The 17,376-nt window shown below is 37.6% G+C and overlaps 1 protein-coding gene across 2 annotated transcripts in view; it reads right to left on the reverse strand.

The window, feature by feature from the left end:
- The window catches only part of ical1 (islet cell autoantigen 1-like), a 22,648-nt gene extending 5,593 nt beyond the window's left edge, over positions 1–17,055 (reverse strand). The window contains exons 1-13 of one of the 2 annotated variants that reach the window (XM_073851259.1): positions 17,004–17,055; positions 16,037–16,069; positions 15,420–15,457; positions 14,752–14,923; positions 10,654–10,726; positions 8,941–9,064; positions 4,240–4,438; positions 4,020–4,145; positions 3,819–3,917; positions 3,649–3,734; positions 1,826–1,872; positions 1,637–1,705; positions 1,290–1,538 (exon numbers count right to left, since the gene is read on the reverse strand). In XM_073851259.1, coding sequence (XP_073707360.1) covers positions 1,290–1,538; positions 1,637–1,705; positions 1,826–1,872; positions 3,649–3,734; positions 3,819–3,917; positions 4,020–4,145; positions 4,240–4,438; positions 8,941–9,064; positions 10,654–10,726; positions 14,752–14,923; positions 15,420–15,433 — 1,258 coding nt within the window. In that variant the 5' untranslated portion in view covers positions 15,434–15,457; positions 16,037–16,069; positions 17,004–17,055. The remainder of the gene's footprint in view (positions 1–1,289; positions 1,539–1,636; positions 1,706–1,825; positions 1,873–3,648; positions 3,735–3,818; positions 3,918–4,019; positions 4,146–4,239; positions 4,439–8,940; positions 9,065–10,653; positions 10,727–14,751; positions 14,924–15,419; positions 15,458–16,036; positions 16,070–17,003) is intronic. The other variant, XM_073851260.1, reaches the window with a different exon arrangement.
- Positions 17,056–17,376: the final 321 nt, after the last annotated feature.

The following is a 17,376-nucleotide window of genomic DNA, read 5'->3' on the forward strand; positions in this document are numbered from 1 at the left end:
GTCTAATTTTCTGAGGAAAAATATCAAAATTAAGTGAGTTTAGACTTAAAACAATAACTTTTTTACTTTGTTTTTAATAAACTCACTTTGAAGGAAAAAAATATTTTTTACCCTAATGTCAGATTTTTTTAAAAAAGTTTAAAGTCACTTAATTTTAATACATTTTTCAAAAAACAAGACTTGCTCACTTTGCTTCTTAATTAAATGCATTTTGCATTTAGAATATTTAGATATTTGTGATGGAAAACAAGACAAAAACTTTTTGCAGTGCAGTAGAAGTCGCAATAAAAAGTAACAGAGAGAGGCATCAAAAAACACATAGTTGTGTAATCAAAACATAAAAATATAAATATTAACATAAATATTAGTTCATCAGCAACAAAAAGCAAATCAGGGTCAATTTAAGTTGAAAAAATGTGGGGAGAAAATCCCCAAAATTAAGAAAGTAACCTTGAGGAAAGTACAGTTTTTAGAAATGCTTTTTAAAGAGATAGTTCACCCCAAAATGAAAATTCTATCACTAATTACTCTCCCTCATGTCGTTCCAAACCTGTAAGACCTTCATTTATTAATTCATTTGGAACACAAATTAAGATCCGAGAGCTTTCTGACTCTGCATAGACAGCAACACAACTACCTTGTTCAAGGTCCAGAAAGGTAGTAAGGACATCATTAAAATAGTCCATGTGACATCAGTTAAATAATGCAAAGACAACAAAAATAATGACTTTATTCAACATTCGATGGATGAGTGTGATGCTGCTGATACAGCTGCCAGTATATAGTCTGTATATTTTGGTTCAAATAAGTAAGGCTGGCCAAAAAAATGCAAGTCTTCCTCTCAGTCGAAATCTACAGACATGTTTAAAAGTTTATGTACAGTGTGCATCTTCCTCTGCTTGTAAACAAGTGTGTTCTACTTCAAAACGCCAGCTCGGATTTCATCAAAAACATCTTAATTTGTGTCCCAAAGATGAACGAAGGTCTTACTGGTTTGGAATGACATTAGGGTGAGTAATTAATGACAGAATTTTCATTTTTGGATTGAACCATCCCTTTAAAGTTTTACAGAGACACGGTCAGAAACACCTGGAGAGTTTTAACAGTGGATAAGGAAATCCGAAAGAGCTGTAAGCATGAAAGTTTCTGAACTCTTCTGGAACCTAAGGCTGATAGATCAGGTTAAAGCACATCCGAAGGGGTTTAAGATTGATTTTAGAGAGTAAGAGTAAGAACAGACGCTAAGGCAGCCCTGGGCATTGAAGAGATGCCCAGTCAAGCATTTATACCTATTCCAGGTGGTAGACTGCTGGGAAAGGCGTCTTGCTTTTCCTCATGTGAGACGCCTACGCCCCACTGAATACCAGGAGGCATTAAGGCCTCCTGCAGTATCTGAGGCTGCATAACAGACATGGATGGGTGTAGGATTGGGGTCAAGGTTGGAGTGAGAGAAGGGAACGGGCCAGACTCAGGGGTCAATAATAGGAGGTCGTCATCTGTGCTAGCTCCACCAATAGGGCCTAATTGTTCATTCAACGCTGCAGCACAGGGGCAGAGATAAAGATGATATACAAAAAGGCATACTGTAATAAAAGAGTTGTGGTGCAAGGTCTAGTACACAAATGCACACACATACCAGAATCCAGACTGGCGCACAAAGAGCTGTCAGATCCTCTACTTTGTCCATCTACCGCACGAGTAGAAACTGTAAAAACACAAAGAAAGAGCATCTTTTTAAGAAACCCGAGCCAGTAAGTAACCATTAAGCAAATCCTCTTGTTGGACTGGGTGTGTTGACAAAATGTGCTTTAAAAGCTAAACATACCAGCATCGGATGATTCACCCAGCTGCTCATCTTCAAGTGAAACAAGACTAAAAAATAAACAAACAAACAAACAAACACGAAATTAAACTGATGCATGACTAAAAGGATGCAGTTTTCTAAGATGATTCATAGTACTATGATCTAAAAGATTTACAAAACACCTTAAATTAAATTGACAAACTGGAGTGAGTCACATCGATATTTCTAGGAAGCGTGTGAGGGTCTAACGGTCACCACAGTATCGTACAACAGCATGTCTAACACAGATGGCACAGCAATAAATACACTGTCTCATTTCCCACTGCCAACAAAGGAAATGACAGCGGAACTTTAAGCAGCGTTTCCTGTTCACGAAGGTAGCAAGAGTTTCTAATAGAATTACAATGTTCCACTCACAGATCAGTAACTAGAGCCTTCAAAGAGGCCCCTCGCCTGAACAGACCCATTCTGAGGGAGACAGAGGGTTGCAGGGAATGAGGAAAGACAGTGAATGAAAGATCTGACAATGAGAGGTAAGCAGGGTCGCCTTTGAGGAGAAAGATGTTTTGTTGATGAAAAAGAATGAGTAAGAAAGAAAACTGAGACTGCTAGATTCGTCTGTGTGAGATTCACTGACCATGTGATGTATATTGCACATACAGTTGAGATCAAAAGTTTACATCCCGCTTTCAGACTCTAAAAAACGTTAATTATTTTACCAAAATAAGAGGGATCATACAAAATGCATGTTATTTTTTTATTTAGTACTGACCTGAATAAGATATTTTTAAGACTACATTCACATGTAGTTCACAAGAGAAAATAATAGTTGAATTTATAAAAAATGACACCGTTCAAAAGTTTACATACACTTGATTCTTAATACTGTGTTCTTACCTGAATGATCCACAGCTGTTTTTTTTGTTTAGTGATAGTTGTTCATGAGTCTCTTGTTGGTCCTGAACAGTTAAACTGCCAGACAATTCCTACATGTCCCGCAAATTCTTTGGTTTTCCAGCATTTTTGTGTATTTGAGCCCTTTCCAACAATGACTGTATGATTTTGAGATCCATCTTTTGGAACTATTACAGAAGGTTCAAACACTCACTGATGTTCCAAAAGGAAACACCATGCATTAAGAATTTGAAGATCAGGTTAAATTAAACTTATTTTGTCTTCTGGGAAACATGTAACTATTTTATGTAGCTTCTGAAGGGCAGTACTAAAAAAAAAATATGATATTTAGGCGAAATAAGCTAAATGTACACATCTCCATTCTGTTCAAAAGTTTTCACCCCCGGTTTTGGATGCTTCATTTTTCCTTCTGGAGCATCAATGAGCATTTAAACCTTCTGTAAAAGTTGCATATGAGTCCCTCAGTTGTCCTCGGTGTGAAAAAGATGGATCTCAAAATCATACAATCATTGTTGGAACAGGTTCAAATTGTGGGACCTGAATGATTTTTCTAAAGAACAGCAGGCAGTTTAACTGTGAGGGCCTCATGAACAACTATCACTAAACAAAAACAAAAAAAAACAGCTGTGGATCATTTAGGTAACAACACAGTATTTAGAATCAAGAGGATGTAAACTTTTGAACAGGGCCATTTTTATAAATTCAACGTAATTTTTTTGTGTTCAATATGTAAACCTCTTTTATGTGAAATATCTTATTCAGGTCAGTACTAAATAAACAATAACTTGCATTTTGTATGATCCCTCTTATTTTGGTAAAATAATTAACATTTTGCAGATTCTGAAAGGGGGATATAAACTTTTGACTTCAACTGTAAACAAAAAAACAAGCTGAAAAAAGCAAAAGGGCTGGTCTAACTGTGCTCTCACTTGTCTGGATGTGTCTTCTTGTCCTCGTCTTTGTTGTCCTCTGCTGTCTGTGAAGAGACAATCTGGTCTAGTGGGTCCCTTAATTCCTATAACGAATCAAATTTAGTCAAATGAGAGTTCAAATCGCATAACAACAGTTTAATTTCTGGCAGTTGTGCATGAACACTTACTTTGAGGGTAGTGAACTGGTAGGGTACATATCCTTTGAAGGCCTCATGGATACCAGACATCACATGTGCAGTCTTCTCCCAATATTGCAGGAGCGTTGTCTACAGAAACACAATAGAGGATGAGTAAAGGTTTCAAAATTAAGAATAAAACAGGTACAAAGGAAATAACATGTGAAAGGAAATAAATGTCACACTTTTTACCTGGTAAGTACATAAGGAATGTGAAAGCATGTTGCAGCGGCTGGCGCCCAGCATGTCCACTTTCTGACACACGTCATTCTTCAGCTTATCGAAATGCACTTTTGTTCCTCTAACCTGGGCCTGAACCTATTGACAAATGCAAAAGGTTTTCAGAACAATTCAACCACCACATATAAAGATGCAAGTCCCCACTTTAATTGTTCACTTTGCATAGTCTTACCTTGCGAAATTTTTCCAGTTGTTTGTAAGTATCTGGGTCCAGCTCCTGTGAGACGTCCTTCATCCAGAGCAGAGCTCCGCGGTACTCAGTCCGGGCTTTCTCCATCCGGCTTACTGTCAGCAGGGTGTCTGCGATGGCTCTTCTCCGGAATGTCTCCACTTCCTGTTCCAAACGATGGAGAGGGGGACACAGAGCCAACCTGGCATGACAGAGTACAGGAAGACAGAAAATTTGTTGCCAATGGATTAATCACTAATTATAGATGACTGTTGAGTGATTGTAGCACACAAGGATAGAGAGGTTACAAAGTCAAAGTCAAAGTCAACTTTATTGTCAATTCTGCTATATGTACCGGACATGCAGAGAGTTGAAATTGCGTTACTCTCAGACCCTAGGTGCATACACGTAACATTAAATACAAAAGGTAGGAATTTAAAAATACAAATAAATACAATTATACATATAATACATAAAAAACAAAAACAATATAGAAGTAAGGGCACATGGCACAGTGCAAACAGTGCAAACCGGACAGAGTAGTGCAAATGCAAAAAGAATAAGGTGCAAAAGGAGCTTATAAGTGTAATAAAGTGACAGTTATAGCAGACAAGTCTTTAGAGGTAGTCTGAGTGTAGTAAGAGGTAGTTAGCAGAGCACCAAACTACACAAGTGACTGGTGCAGGTCGGTGGGTGAGTGTGTTTGAGTATGTGTGTGTGTGTGTGTGTGTGTGTGTGTGTGTGTGTGTGTGTGTGTGTGTGTGTGTGTGTGTGTGTGTGTCGCAGTTCAGGAAGTTTGTGGGGCAGAAGGGAGTGGGGGCAGAGCCGGTAAAGAGTTAAGCTTCCTGACAGCCTGATGGATGAAGCTGTCCTTCAGTCTGCTGGTCCTGGCCTGGAGACTCCGCAGTCTCCTCCCTGATGGCAGCAGGCTGAAGAAGCTTTGCATTGGGTGGGATGGATCTGCTGCTATGCAGAGGGCTTTTTTGGTGAGACGGGTGCTATAGATGTCCTGGAGAGAGGGGAGAGGGACACCAATGATCCTCTCGGCTGCTCTGACTATGCGTTGGAGGGTTTTTTGGCAGGATGCATTGCAGGCTCCAAACCACACAGTGATGCAGCTAGACAGGATGCTCTCGATGGTTCCTCGGTAGAATGTGTACATGATGGGGGCCGGTGCTTTTGCTCTTCTCAGTTTGCGGAGGAAGTAGAGACGCTGCTGTGATTTCTTAGCCAGTGCAGTGGTGTAGTTTGACCAGGAGAGATCCTGAGTGATGTGCACACCCAGGAACTTGGTGCTGCTCACTCTCTCCACAGACGCACCGTTGATGGTCAGAGGAGCATGCTGAGTGTTCGCTCTCCTGAAGTCAACAACAATCTCCTTCGTCTTCTCCACATTCAGAGAGAGGTTGTTGTCTCTGCACCATGCGGCCAAGCGGCTCACCTCACTTGTAGTTTGTCTCATCCCTGTTGCTAATGAGACCCACCACAGTTGTGTCGTCCGCAAACTTAATGAAGCGGTTGGAGCTGTGTGACGGAGTGCAGTCATGGGTCAGCAGAGTGAAGAGGAGGGGGCTCAGCGCACATCCCTGAGGGGCCCCCGTGTTAAGAATGATGGTGCTGGATGTGTTACTGCCGACCCGTACTGCTTGTGGTCTTCCTGTGAGGAAATCCAACAGCCAGTTACACAGTGAGGTGTTGAGCCCCAGCTGGACCAGTTTTTGAGAGAGCTGTTGTGGTATAATAGTGTTAAATGCTGAACTGAAGTCAATGAACAGAATTCAGACATATGAGTCTTTTTTTGTCCAGATGTGTGAGTGCAGAGTGGAGTGCAGTGGAGATGGTAGGGATGTAACGGTATCAAAACTTCACGGTACGGTAATACCTCGATATTAATGTCACGGTACGGTATTTATTGAATCATTTACAGGAAAAACAAAACTAATGAAGAAACTCGAAAAAAAGTGCCAGAAGTGCTTATTAAACAGTTTACATGAACACTGAACATATCAATGGCATACAAATTAGCCATCTATCACTTTGAAACAGGAACTTTAATTTTAATCACAAAAAATTATTAAACCATGTAAAAAAAAAAAAAAAAGTTTCAATTAAGTATTCTTGAATACTCAGAAAAAAATTAAATAGCAGCCTACTTATTGCAGCAGGCCCATGTGCTGAATGAGTATTTGAGAACACTGATCTCATTCACTCACACACTCACTTATTCAGACAGAGACAGGAAAATTAGCATATTAACATTATCTGGTAAAAGCTGGGATCTCTGGGCATTTACGATGTCCCCTGCAATACAAAAAACCCTCTCACTTGGGACCTGAGTATGTGAGCGGAGTGGAGCGGCAACAATTTCCCCTCCGCTCTCTGTGCATTTAATAATCGCTCCGCTCCGGGTTCACAATTTTCCGCTCCGCTGCACTCCTCGCTCACAGACATCAGAAACACCGCTCCGACCTTCGCTTCGCGTCAAAAACAATTCAGAAATAATGTTTGAAATATAACGGTCCTGTTCATAACACATATTAAAATAAAACATACTAAAATAAAATAAAATAACTGTAGAGTTTGGAACACTGGTGTGCAAACTTTGTTCCTACCACATACCAAGCTAATAACATTGTCAGCAGCATTAAAAGAGTATTACTGCTGCTTTATGCAGTGCAAAGTTTGTAATGAAAATAAAAATACATTTTCGTCAGTTATTTTACTTGACAGATTTCTGCTTACATTTGTTTTGATGCATTAACAGAGTGATTGCGTGTGAATAAGTGCTGTACCTGTTTAAATGATGCTTTCATCTGAAAATATTAAGTATCTAGAAAGAACAAACTTGTGAACTATAATTTACCGCTCATATTATGTCCATTGCCGTAGCATTCACATTATTTCTGATTTGAGTGATCAATCTCTATCCAGCGAAATATGTTTAGCATGTGAATTCCTGCTTAATATGCAGTTAGATTATGGACAATTTGCATGAATTGTACTGATGATGGAGCGGTGGTGGAGCGGTCTTGGAGCGAGTTAAAACCAAGACGCTCCGACTTTTCAAAAATCCGCTCCTCCCTCCATTCAGAATCACCCGTCTCCACTCCGCTGAGTCCGCTCACATACTCTGTAGTGCTGTCTGACAACAGACCGCAAAGGATGATGGCCACGCCTGGGCTGATGGGAATTGTAGTTCCCGCTACCTCCCGTTCGCTCCATTCGCCTGAGCAAACTTTTCTCAGAAGAACTATTGTTTTATCGAGTGATGCGACCACGGTAGTATCGAAAAAATTTGCTATTGCGGTACGACGGTATTTACAATACCGTTACATCCCTAGGAGATGGCGTCATCTGTCGAGCGGTTGGGCCGATACGCAAACTGGAAGGGGTCCAGGGAGGAGGGTAGAACAGTTTTAATGTGCTGCATGACTAGCCGTTCAAAGCACTTCATGAGGATGGGAGTAAGTGCAACTGGATGGTAGTCATTAAAGCAGGAGGGAGGTGACTTTTTTGGCACCGGAATGATCGTGGATGCTTTGAAACAGGTGGGGACGACAGCCTGGGAGAGTGAGATGTTAAAGATGTCTGTGAAGACATCAGTGAGTTCCACTGCACAGTCTCTCAGTACACGACCAGGAATGTTGTCAGGACCCGGAGCTTTGCGTACATTGATCCTGCTGAGGGATCTCCTCACACTGTCCGGGGACAAAGTCATCACCTGGTCACCAGGAGGGGGTGGTCACATCCAAGATTGTCAGTTTACTAATTAGTGTGTCTTTGGTTTTTCTACAATATAGATACAGTTGAAGTCAAAAGTTTCCATACACCTTGCAGAATCTGCAAAATGTTAAATGTTACTTTTTATTTAGTACTGACCTGACAAAGATATTTCACATAAAAGAGAAAATAATAGATGAATTTATAAAAATTAACCCCGTTCAAAAGTTTACATACACTTGATTCTTAATACTGTGTTGTTACCTGAATGATCCACAGCTGTGTTTTTTGAGTTTGTATTTTTTGTTTAGTGATGAGTCCCTTGTTTGTCCTGAACAGTGAAACACAAATTCCCACAAATTCTTTGGTTTTTAGCATTGTGTTTGGACCCTTTCCAACAATGACTATGTGATTTTGAGATCCATCTTTTCACACTGAGGACAACTGGGGGACTCATATGCAGCTAATACAGAAGGTTCAAATGCTCATTGATGCTTCAGAAGGAAACACAATGAAAACTTTTAAACAGAATGAAGATTTGTACATTTTGTACAAGTTTTTATCCCCTTGGCTCTTAATGCATCATGTAAATGCATCGTTTTCCAACATCACATAAGCCTGTAATAGAGACGATAGTGGAAAGTCTCTACTGGTTCACTAATTTCTACTGGTTAATCATGTCTACCAGTATATTGCCCACCCCTACTTCAAACATTTGAATGCTAGTATATACATACATAATATTAATACATACATATATACAAAGACATTTTCATGAACAAAAATATGGGTTGCCTGATAGACTGTCTAATAGGCTTGCTTCAGGTTCCCCTGACCCTGAACAATCTGCTTAGTTTTTGGATGACAAGTTGATTGGTCAACCATCACAACATGTCAACCATGAGCACGTATTAACTATCATGAAATAATTTGCATCAGTGATCTGAAGCACTGATTTGTTCATATTCATAGATGAGTGCCTACCTTTGCTTGGCAGAACAGCAGAGGGCTTTGCTGGTTGCATCCATCATACTGCCTGCTTTTGTTTTATCATGCTCTGCCTGGAAGCGCAAAAACAGTCCGAGCTCATTTTCCTCTTGAGAGAGGTCTAAAGAGGACAAAAGCAGGGTTATTACCACAACGGTAACTCATAGTCTTAGAAACAAATAAGTGGCTTGATTAAATGGGTTAAAAGCTATCAATTATGAGAACCACAAAAACCTTTAAAGGGATAATTCTGTCATTGATTACTTACTCTCATGTCGTTCCAAACCCTTAAAGGGATCGTTCATCCAAAAATGAAAATTGATGTTTATCTGCTTACCCCCAAGGCATCCAAGATGTAGGTGAGTTTGTTTCTTCAGTAGAACACAAATGAAGATTTTTAACTCAAACTGTTGCAGTCTGTTAGTCATATAATGGCAGTCAATGGGCACCAAACCTTTGAAAGTAAAAAAAAAAAAAAAAAAACATGCAAAGACAAATCCAAATGAATCCCTGCGGCTCGTGGAGATACATTGATGTCCTAAGACACGAAACTTCTTTTTTTGCAAGAAACTGAACAGTATTTATATAATTTTTTACCTTTGATACACAGCAATGTCTAACTGTCCTGAGCAGGAGCTCAGTATCTGTCACGTTACATGTGTACCCGCTCTGCCGCAGTATACGCAAACGCCGGAAGCGATCTGTCGCGTGTATACGACACTCATTGTTTACACAGCGCACAGAGATTTGTGGGTATAGCAGCTATTCAAAATGGTAATTACTTGCGCTTATCCTAATTTTTCAAACCGATTTAAAGCTAAAAGATTACGTTTGCTTGCGCAAACTTATCCGGGACTGTTGACTTTTCACCGATTCCAACTTCTAAACCTGAACGCTTAAAGGTTGCTTGCACATGTAAGGTGCCAGATGCTGAGCTCCTGCTCAGGACAGTTGGACATTGCTGTGTATCAAAGGTAAATTATATAAATACTGTTCAGTTTCTCGCAAAAACCAATCGTTTCATGTCTTAGGACATCAATGTATCATCACAAGCCGCAGGGTGTAATTTGGATTTGTCTGTGCATGTTTTTTTTTTTTTTTTTTTTTTTACTGTCAAAGGCTTGGTGCCCATTTACTGCCATTATATAACAGACTGCAATAGAGTTAAAAATCTTCATTTGTGTTCTATTGAAGAAACGAAGTCACCTACATCTTGGATGCCCAGGGGGTAAGCAGATAAACATCAAATTTTCATTTTTGGGTGAACTATCCCTTTAAGGACTTTGTTCATTTGAAGTTTTTTAGATTTTTTTGCACACAAAAAGTATTCTTGTAGCTTTATAACATTACAGTTGGACCACTGATGTCACATGGACTATTTTAACCATGTCCCTTATTGGGTCTTTAACGTGTCAGTTGTATTGCTGTCTATGCACGCTCAGAAAGCTCTCGGATTCCATCAAAAATATCTTAATTTGTATTCCTAAAATGAACGAAGGTCTTACAGGTTTAAAACGAAATGAGGGTGAGTAATTAATTACAGAATTTCGTTTTTGGGTGAACTATTCCTTTAAAACTGACTTTTGTCTTAACAACCACAGTACTGATCAAATGTATAACACTGCTTGCGAAGGCTTTTCATAACAAGCTAAACAAGACTCTTTGTGTTTGCGCACACAAAGAGGGCGGAAGATCATGTTCCTCACTTACGTGTGATTCTTTGCTGGTATTTCTCAATCACTTTCAGGAGTTCTGTGCAGGTGATCTGGACTGAACGGAAAAACTAGAGGAAACAGAACAGACAGCATCATTAACAAATGCATTTAATAGTTCATTATTCTAGTTTTTTATTACAAATGTTAAAAAGGAAACAGCATTTGTCAGTTTGTTGCAACACACCAAAATATCTCTGAGCCTTTCATTTCCTTTAGCATTTATATACTCAGGCAGAACAGTTGGCCACCCACACTAATGTCTCCAAAATAAATCAGACACATTAGAACACAAAAAATTTCCTTTCCAGTCTCGCTGTCATGGCAACAAAAGATGTTAAGTCCCTGACAGTCGAGTCGAGCAAGCGAACCGGAGAATGTGTATATTTGTGCTCTACCTGGAAGAAGTAACTCAACTCAACTCAACAGAATTGACACAAATAATATAAATCACTCATTCTGCTAGAAAGAGTGCTAGGAACAGGACTCATTTCCAGCATTTGGAAACACTGGGCTAAGTGAAAAAGGAAAGTGACCAATATTATTGATGAAATCTATTACTAGGGTAATTTTGTTAGTAGTACTGTATATTCATGTGCATCAAATTAAATATGGCATCCACCCAGACTAAGGTTCATGTGTGCTGATGAAGGTGTGACCCCTGCAGGTGAGGTCTGGGTTTAGGTTACTGTTTAACTCTGAGCACAGGCCTGACAAACAAGAGCAACACCCTCAGGATTCAGGTTTGTATAACAGGCTCTCTTAAATAAACACTGATATTGAATTTGCTAATGTAAAATTCCGCCTTTTCGCACCATAAGGATGATGTATTATTGTTTTTGAGTTAAGAGGAAACAGTGCTTTGTTACCAAACAGACTAAAAGCCAATTCATATGATCATAATGGCAGGAGAAAGAACATGGATACACCTGTTCATTAAAAGCAAGCAGCTGGGGGGCTTACGGTGGCCTGTTTTCCGTACTCCCTTACACTGGAAACCGTCTAATGACCAGTAAACCAGGATGTGCTTAAGTGTAACAGCCCGAGGCAGGGCAAGATTCAACAAGCACACATAAACAAACACACACACATATACACTTCCTTACACTGTAAGTAGTCTATGGATTTTTATTAGGTTCCAAGTAATCAGCTACTTTCTTCTTAAAAGCTAACTATTAACCCTATGTCAATTAACGTAAAGTAGATTATCTCTCACACATATGGCCACTTAAATCAACACGTTTTATATTTGACCTCCAGAGTTTCCCTGCATCAGTGCATTTCATGTTTTGTTTTGTGTTAAAATAAATCCAGGCTCAATAAAATCAGTGTTTATGTATTCAGATTCTAAAACCTGTGTAAGTGCAAGATCAGAAGGAAATCAAGGCTTGGGCTACAAATGCTCTACATACTTAATTCACCCAAAAAATTCTGCCATCACGTACTCCCTCTCATGTTATTCCAAACCTACAAGTCGAAAGTCATACAGGTTTGAAAAGACATGAAAGTGAGATGACAGAATTTTCATTTTCTGGGTAAACTACATTCAAAAATATTGGACAAAATTCCCCTAGTAAATTCCTGTTTATTATACATAATTTAATTATATTTTATTCTAGGTCTATTCAGTTAAAGAATGAAACATCCTAGTTTAAATGCTTAAAGGTGCTGTTAACAATTGCAAAAGTGCAGGCCCACAAAGTTCACAGCGTCTCAGGACACATATTTTTGTGATATATGTCAGGTAGCTACGGAAGCCAGTTTTCGGCCACTGAATAATATTTTTTGTTTGTAAAAGTAAAGACTTTTTATCTCACAATTCTGACTTTTTTCTCACAATTGCAAGTTTACATCTTGCAATTGCGTGATACAAACTGAAAATTCTGACTTTTTTTTCATTATTGTGAGATATAAACTCACGATTGCGAGTTATAAAGTCAGAATTGCAAGATATAAATTTGCAAACATTACTTTTTTCTAAGAATTGCGTGATATAAACTTGCAAATCTGACTTTTTTTCTCAGAACTGCGTGATAGAAACTTACAATTCCAAATTTTTCTCTCACAATTATGAGACAAACTCGCAATTCAGCCTTTTTTCCTCAGAACTGAGATATAAACTCGTAATTTCAAGTTATAAAATTTAGTATTGCAAGATATAAACTTGCAAATCTGACTTTTTTCTCACTTTTGCGTGATGTAAGCTCTCAGTTGAGGGTTATAACGTCAGAATTGTGAGATATAAACTCACAAGCCTGACTTTTTTCTTAGAATTGCGCGATATAAACTCGCAATTGTGAGATTTAAATTCGCAAATATGACTTTTTTTCTCAGAATTCCATGATGCAAACTCACAATTCCAACTTTTTTCTTAGAATTGCAATACAAACTCACCATTCTGAGAAAAAGTCAGAATTCTCAGAAATAAAGTCAGAATTGCAAGATAAACTCACAGGCTTTTTTTCTCAGAATTGCGAGTTTATATATTATATACACGCATTACATTATAACACGCAATTGCATGAGAACATATGCCTTTTTTTCCCCCTCAAAATTTGATTTATAACTCGCAGTTTTGAGTTCATATCTCAATTCTGAGGAAAAAGTGTCAGAACTACAACATATAAACTCACAATTTCCACCAAAAAATTTTAAATGAGAGTTAAAAACTTGTAATTACAAGAAAAAAAGTGAGAATTGCAAAACAGGCTTCCATAGGTAGTAGAATTTATGTATGCTATTGTTAAAAAATCACTTTAATTGATATCATTTAATTATTTTAAATTATTAATTAGCTAATAAATGGATATGACTTTGGGCATTATATGGCAGTAAAAATATGTCCTCATACAAGGTACAAAGATATACTACAGTACAAAAGTTTGGGATCAGTAAGATTTTTCTCTTATACTCACCTACACTCCATTTATTTGACAAAAAATATAGACAAAACAGCAATATTGTGAATTATTCTTCTAATTTAAAATACATGTTTTATATTTTAATATATTTTAAAATGCCATTTACTTTTGTGATGGCAACGCTAAACTTTCAATGCCATTATTCCAGTTTTCAGTGTCACATGACGATTTGGTGCTTGAGAAACATTTTTCTATTATCAAACAGCTGTGCTAATTAATATTTTCCTGGAAAGCATAATATTTTTAAGATTCCTAGAAAACGTCATGCATTTGAAAATAAATCTTCTATAATAATATAAAAGTTGTTTCTGTTTGATAATTTAGAGGGATAGTTCACCCAAAAATAAAAATTCTGACTGGGAAGTCATTATTTTATTTTCTTTGTGCACAAAAAGTATTCTTGTAGCTTTATACAATTAAGGTAGAACCAATGATGTCAACAGTGATGTAACAATGTCCTTACTACCATTCTGGGCCTTGAACATGGTAGTTGCGTTGCTGTCTATGCAGGGTTAGAAAGCTTTTGAATTTCAGCAAAATATCGTAATTTGTGTTCTGAAGCTGAACGAAGGTCTTATGGGTTTGGAATGACATGGGGGTGAGTAATTAATGACAGAATTTTCATTTTTGGGTGAACTATGCCTTTAATGCATCCCTTCTGAATGAAAGTACTAATTTCTTTTAAAAACAGTAGCATGCCTGCATTTCTAACACAGCTAGGCTGAGTTTGTGTCACCTATGTATGAGTTTGTGTATCCTACCACAGCTTTGGACTGCTGTAAAACAACAGACATACAGATTCATAGGGAATGCAATGTCTGATTATGTAAAGAGAGAACAGCATAAGAAAACGCAGTTGAGTGTGTGTGCAAATGAGAGAAAAACAGTCAAGACAGACAGTGACGAGGCCATTTGGACTTGATGTCTGTAGACAGTGGTAACATCAAGCACTGTTGATCAAAGTACAGCATCATCTAGAGCTCAATTCATCTCCTCTCTTCCCTGTGACAGTCCTCCATTAACCTCCCTTCATCTCATTCAGTCATTTCTCTGCCATTGTCATGCTCACACACATCAAATAAAAAAAATAATTAGCTTGAGTCATACACAGTCATTGAAATAAACACACTCAGTGACGTTAGTTTCACCTACAGCTGACTTTAGGGCGCACATACCTCCAATTTGGCATCAAGGTCTGCGTCAGACGCCACCACATGCTCATCTTCCTTCTTCCCCGTGGCCTTGATCAAAACCTGCTTGGTCTTCCAGAACTTCTTCTGCATTCGGGCCATAACCGAGCTGTCCTCTCCCAGAACTGCTCTGCCACTGAACATGTCACTGGAGAACCTGAAAGAACATGCCATGTTTTTCAGACATAGTATGTGACTCTGGACCACAGAACCAGTCTTAAGTAGCACGGGTATATTTGTAGCAATTGCCAACAATATGTTGTATGGGTCAAAATGATAGATTTTTCTTTTATGCCAAATACCATTAGGATATTAAGTAAAGATCATGTCTCATGATGATATTTTGTAAATTTCCTACCGTAAATACAAACTTAATTTTTGATTGGTAACATGCATTAGTAAGAACTTTATTTGAACAACTTTAAAGACGGTTTTCTCAATATTTAGATTTTTTTGCACCCTCAGATTCCAGATTTTTTGTATCTTGGCCAAATGTTGTCCTATCCTAACAAACAATGGAATTTACTCCAAAAATGTATTCCAAAATTGACTCTTATGACTGGTTTTGTGGTCCAGGGTCACATATTTGTTTTTAAATATAGAATCTAAGAAGAAGAGGCGTAACATTCTTAAGACAATGTCAAGATACACACCCATAGCTGTCCATCTTCTTGATGAGCGTGGCTTAGATCTGCAAATGAGAAAGAAATAGTGCATTATGCATTGGGTCACACAGACTACACTACATTCAGCTTTTTGGGGTCAGTATGTTTTTTTTTTAATTAATATATTTATTCACAAATAATTTTTTAATTGTATCCTTTTTATGTTGGAAATTATTTGTACTTCAAACTATTTAATTTAATTACTCTTCATAACATTGCAAATATTTAAATAATAATCAGATTTTATTTCAATAAATCAAAGACACAATTCCCACTAAAATATTTAGCTGCATAACTGTTTTCAACATTAATAAAAAGAAATGTTTCTTGATCAGCAAATCAGCATATTAGAATGATTTCTGAAGGATCATGTGAAACTAAATACTAGAGTAATAACTGTTAAAAATTCACTTTTGCCATCACGGGAGTAAATTACATACAAACATGTTAAAATAAAAAACAGCTATTTTAAACTGTATTTAAAGTGTAAAAATATTTTACAAAATCACAGATTTAATATATTTATCAAATAGCTTAAGTTTTTTTACAGACTATTTTTACAGACTATGTGTTTAAAAAATTAAGTAAAACATTTTATTACTTACTTTTCAAAAATCTGCGGTGGCATTCAGCAGACACTGAAATAAATGGACAAAACAAATGTAAAAAAAAAACTAAAATAAAACAAAAACTAATTACAAATTAAGCATCACTGTACACTTTAAATGACTAATACATAAACCTGAGCTTTGAGTAAATTCTGTTTTAATACATTAAAATACTTTGAATGACAAAATGAATGGAATTCCCTTTGCAAACTGCTGTCTTTTTGTTCTTTAGAGGTAACAGCTGTTAGCTCTCACAATGACTGCCATGTCTCTCACGGTCATAAATACCCAAAGACAATGAAACAAATCGCATCCAAATAAAAGAACACAAAGACAAACATTTAATGCAAGTCAAAAGAAACTATAATAAGAACCAAACACCTGTTCTGACATTCATCTAACATCCCTAATGTTAGAGTGATTGGTGTTTAAGCAACCTCAAAGCGACCTGTCACTAAATACAATACAAACAGTACATTTTATCTACAAAACAAAACGAACTTATGTGAAATCTAGTGTTTATGGGCTGACGCTGCTCTGATCGCACCTTCCTCCCCATCCAACTCATCATGGGTCTGGTTACAATGTTGCAAGCAGCCTGCTCGCTTTTATCACATTTGCTTGGATTTTTCCATGCATTTTTTGTAAACAACTTGTACTTTGTGTTTAGCAAACAGACTGGACCGTGTATTCATAGTGTATACCAGACTCTTTGCAAAGATAAACGAATGAATATTGTAAAAAGGCAGAGTTACCGGATCCCAAACAAGATAAGGAGTCATCGAGCTCGCGCTGCGTTTCCCTATAATGACCCTATCAACTAAGAACACGAATGTGACATAACGACTTAAGTCTTCAGTTCGAAAGCGACAGTGTACGTGTTCTAATAAAATACAGTTTGCATTTATAAAACATGTGTGTATATATTTTAAGGAATTGTTATTAGGGCATCGCATTTCCTTACCCTCTGACGTCGCCTTGAGCACCGATGGGAACGTTCACGCACGTCATTCCCGTGAGCTGAGAGACAGCGAGCGCGCATGCGCAGAAACAGTCAGCCTAGACACAAACTGATAGTTCTCGATGGATTGAGGAAAACATACATATCTTTTTGTCATAATGTTTAAGTTAGAGTATATTGGCTAAGTAAGACTGTGCCTATGGAGAATTTAACACAATAAAATGTACTGTAGGACTACATAACATACAATAGGCGTTCAATATGTTCAGTCAAACCAAAATGTGTCAATGCCTTCAACATTATCACAGTATAATGTCAGGTCAAAGTGTCAAATCAGATTTCTAGTCCATTTTTTTTAATCAGTTTTACTGGTAGT

This window comes from Garra rufa, chromosome 12, assembly GCF_049309525.1.
Source record: "Garra rufa chromosome 12, GarRuf1.0, whole genome shotgun sequence".
NCBI classification, from domain to species: domain Eukaryota; kingdom Metazoa; phylum Chordata; class Actinopteri; order Cypriniformes; family Cyprinidae; genus Garra; species Garra rufa.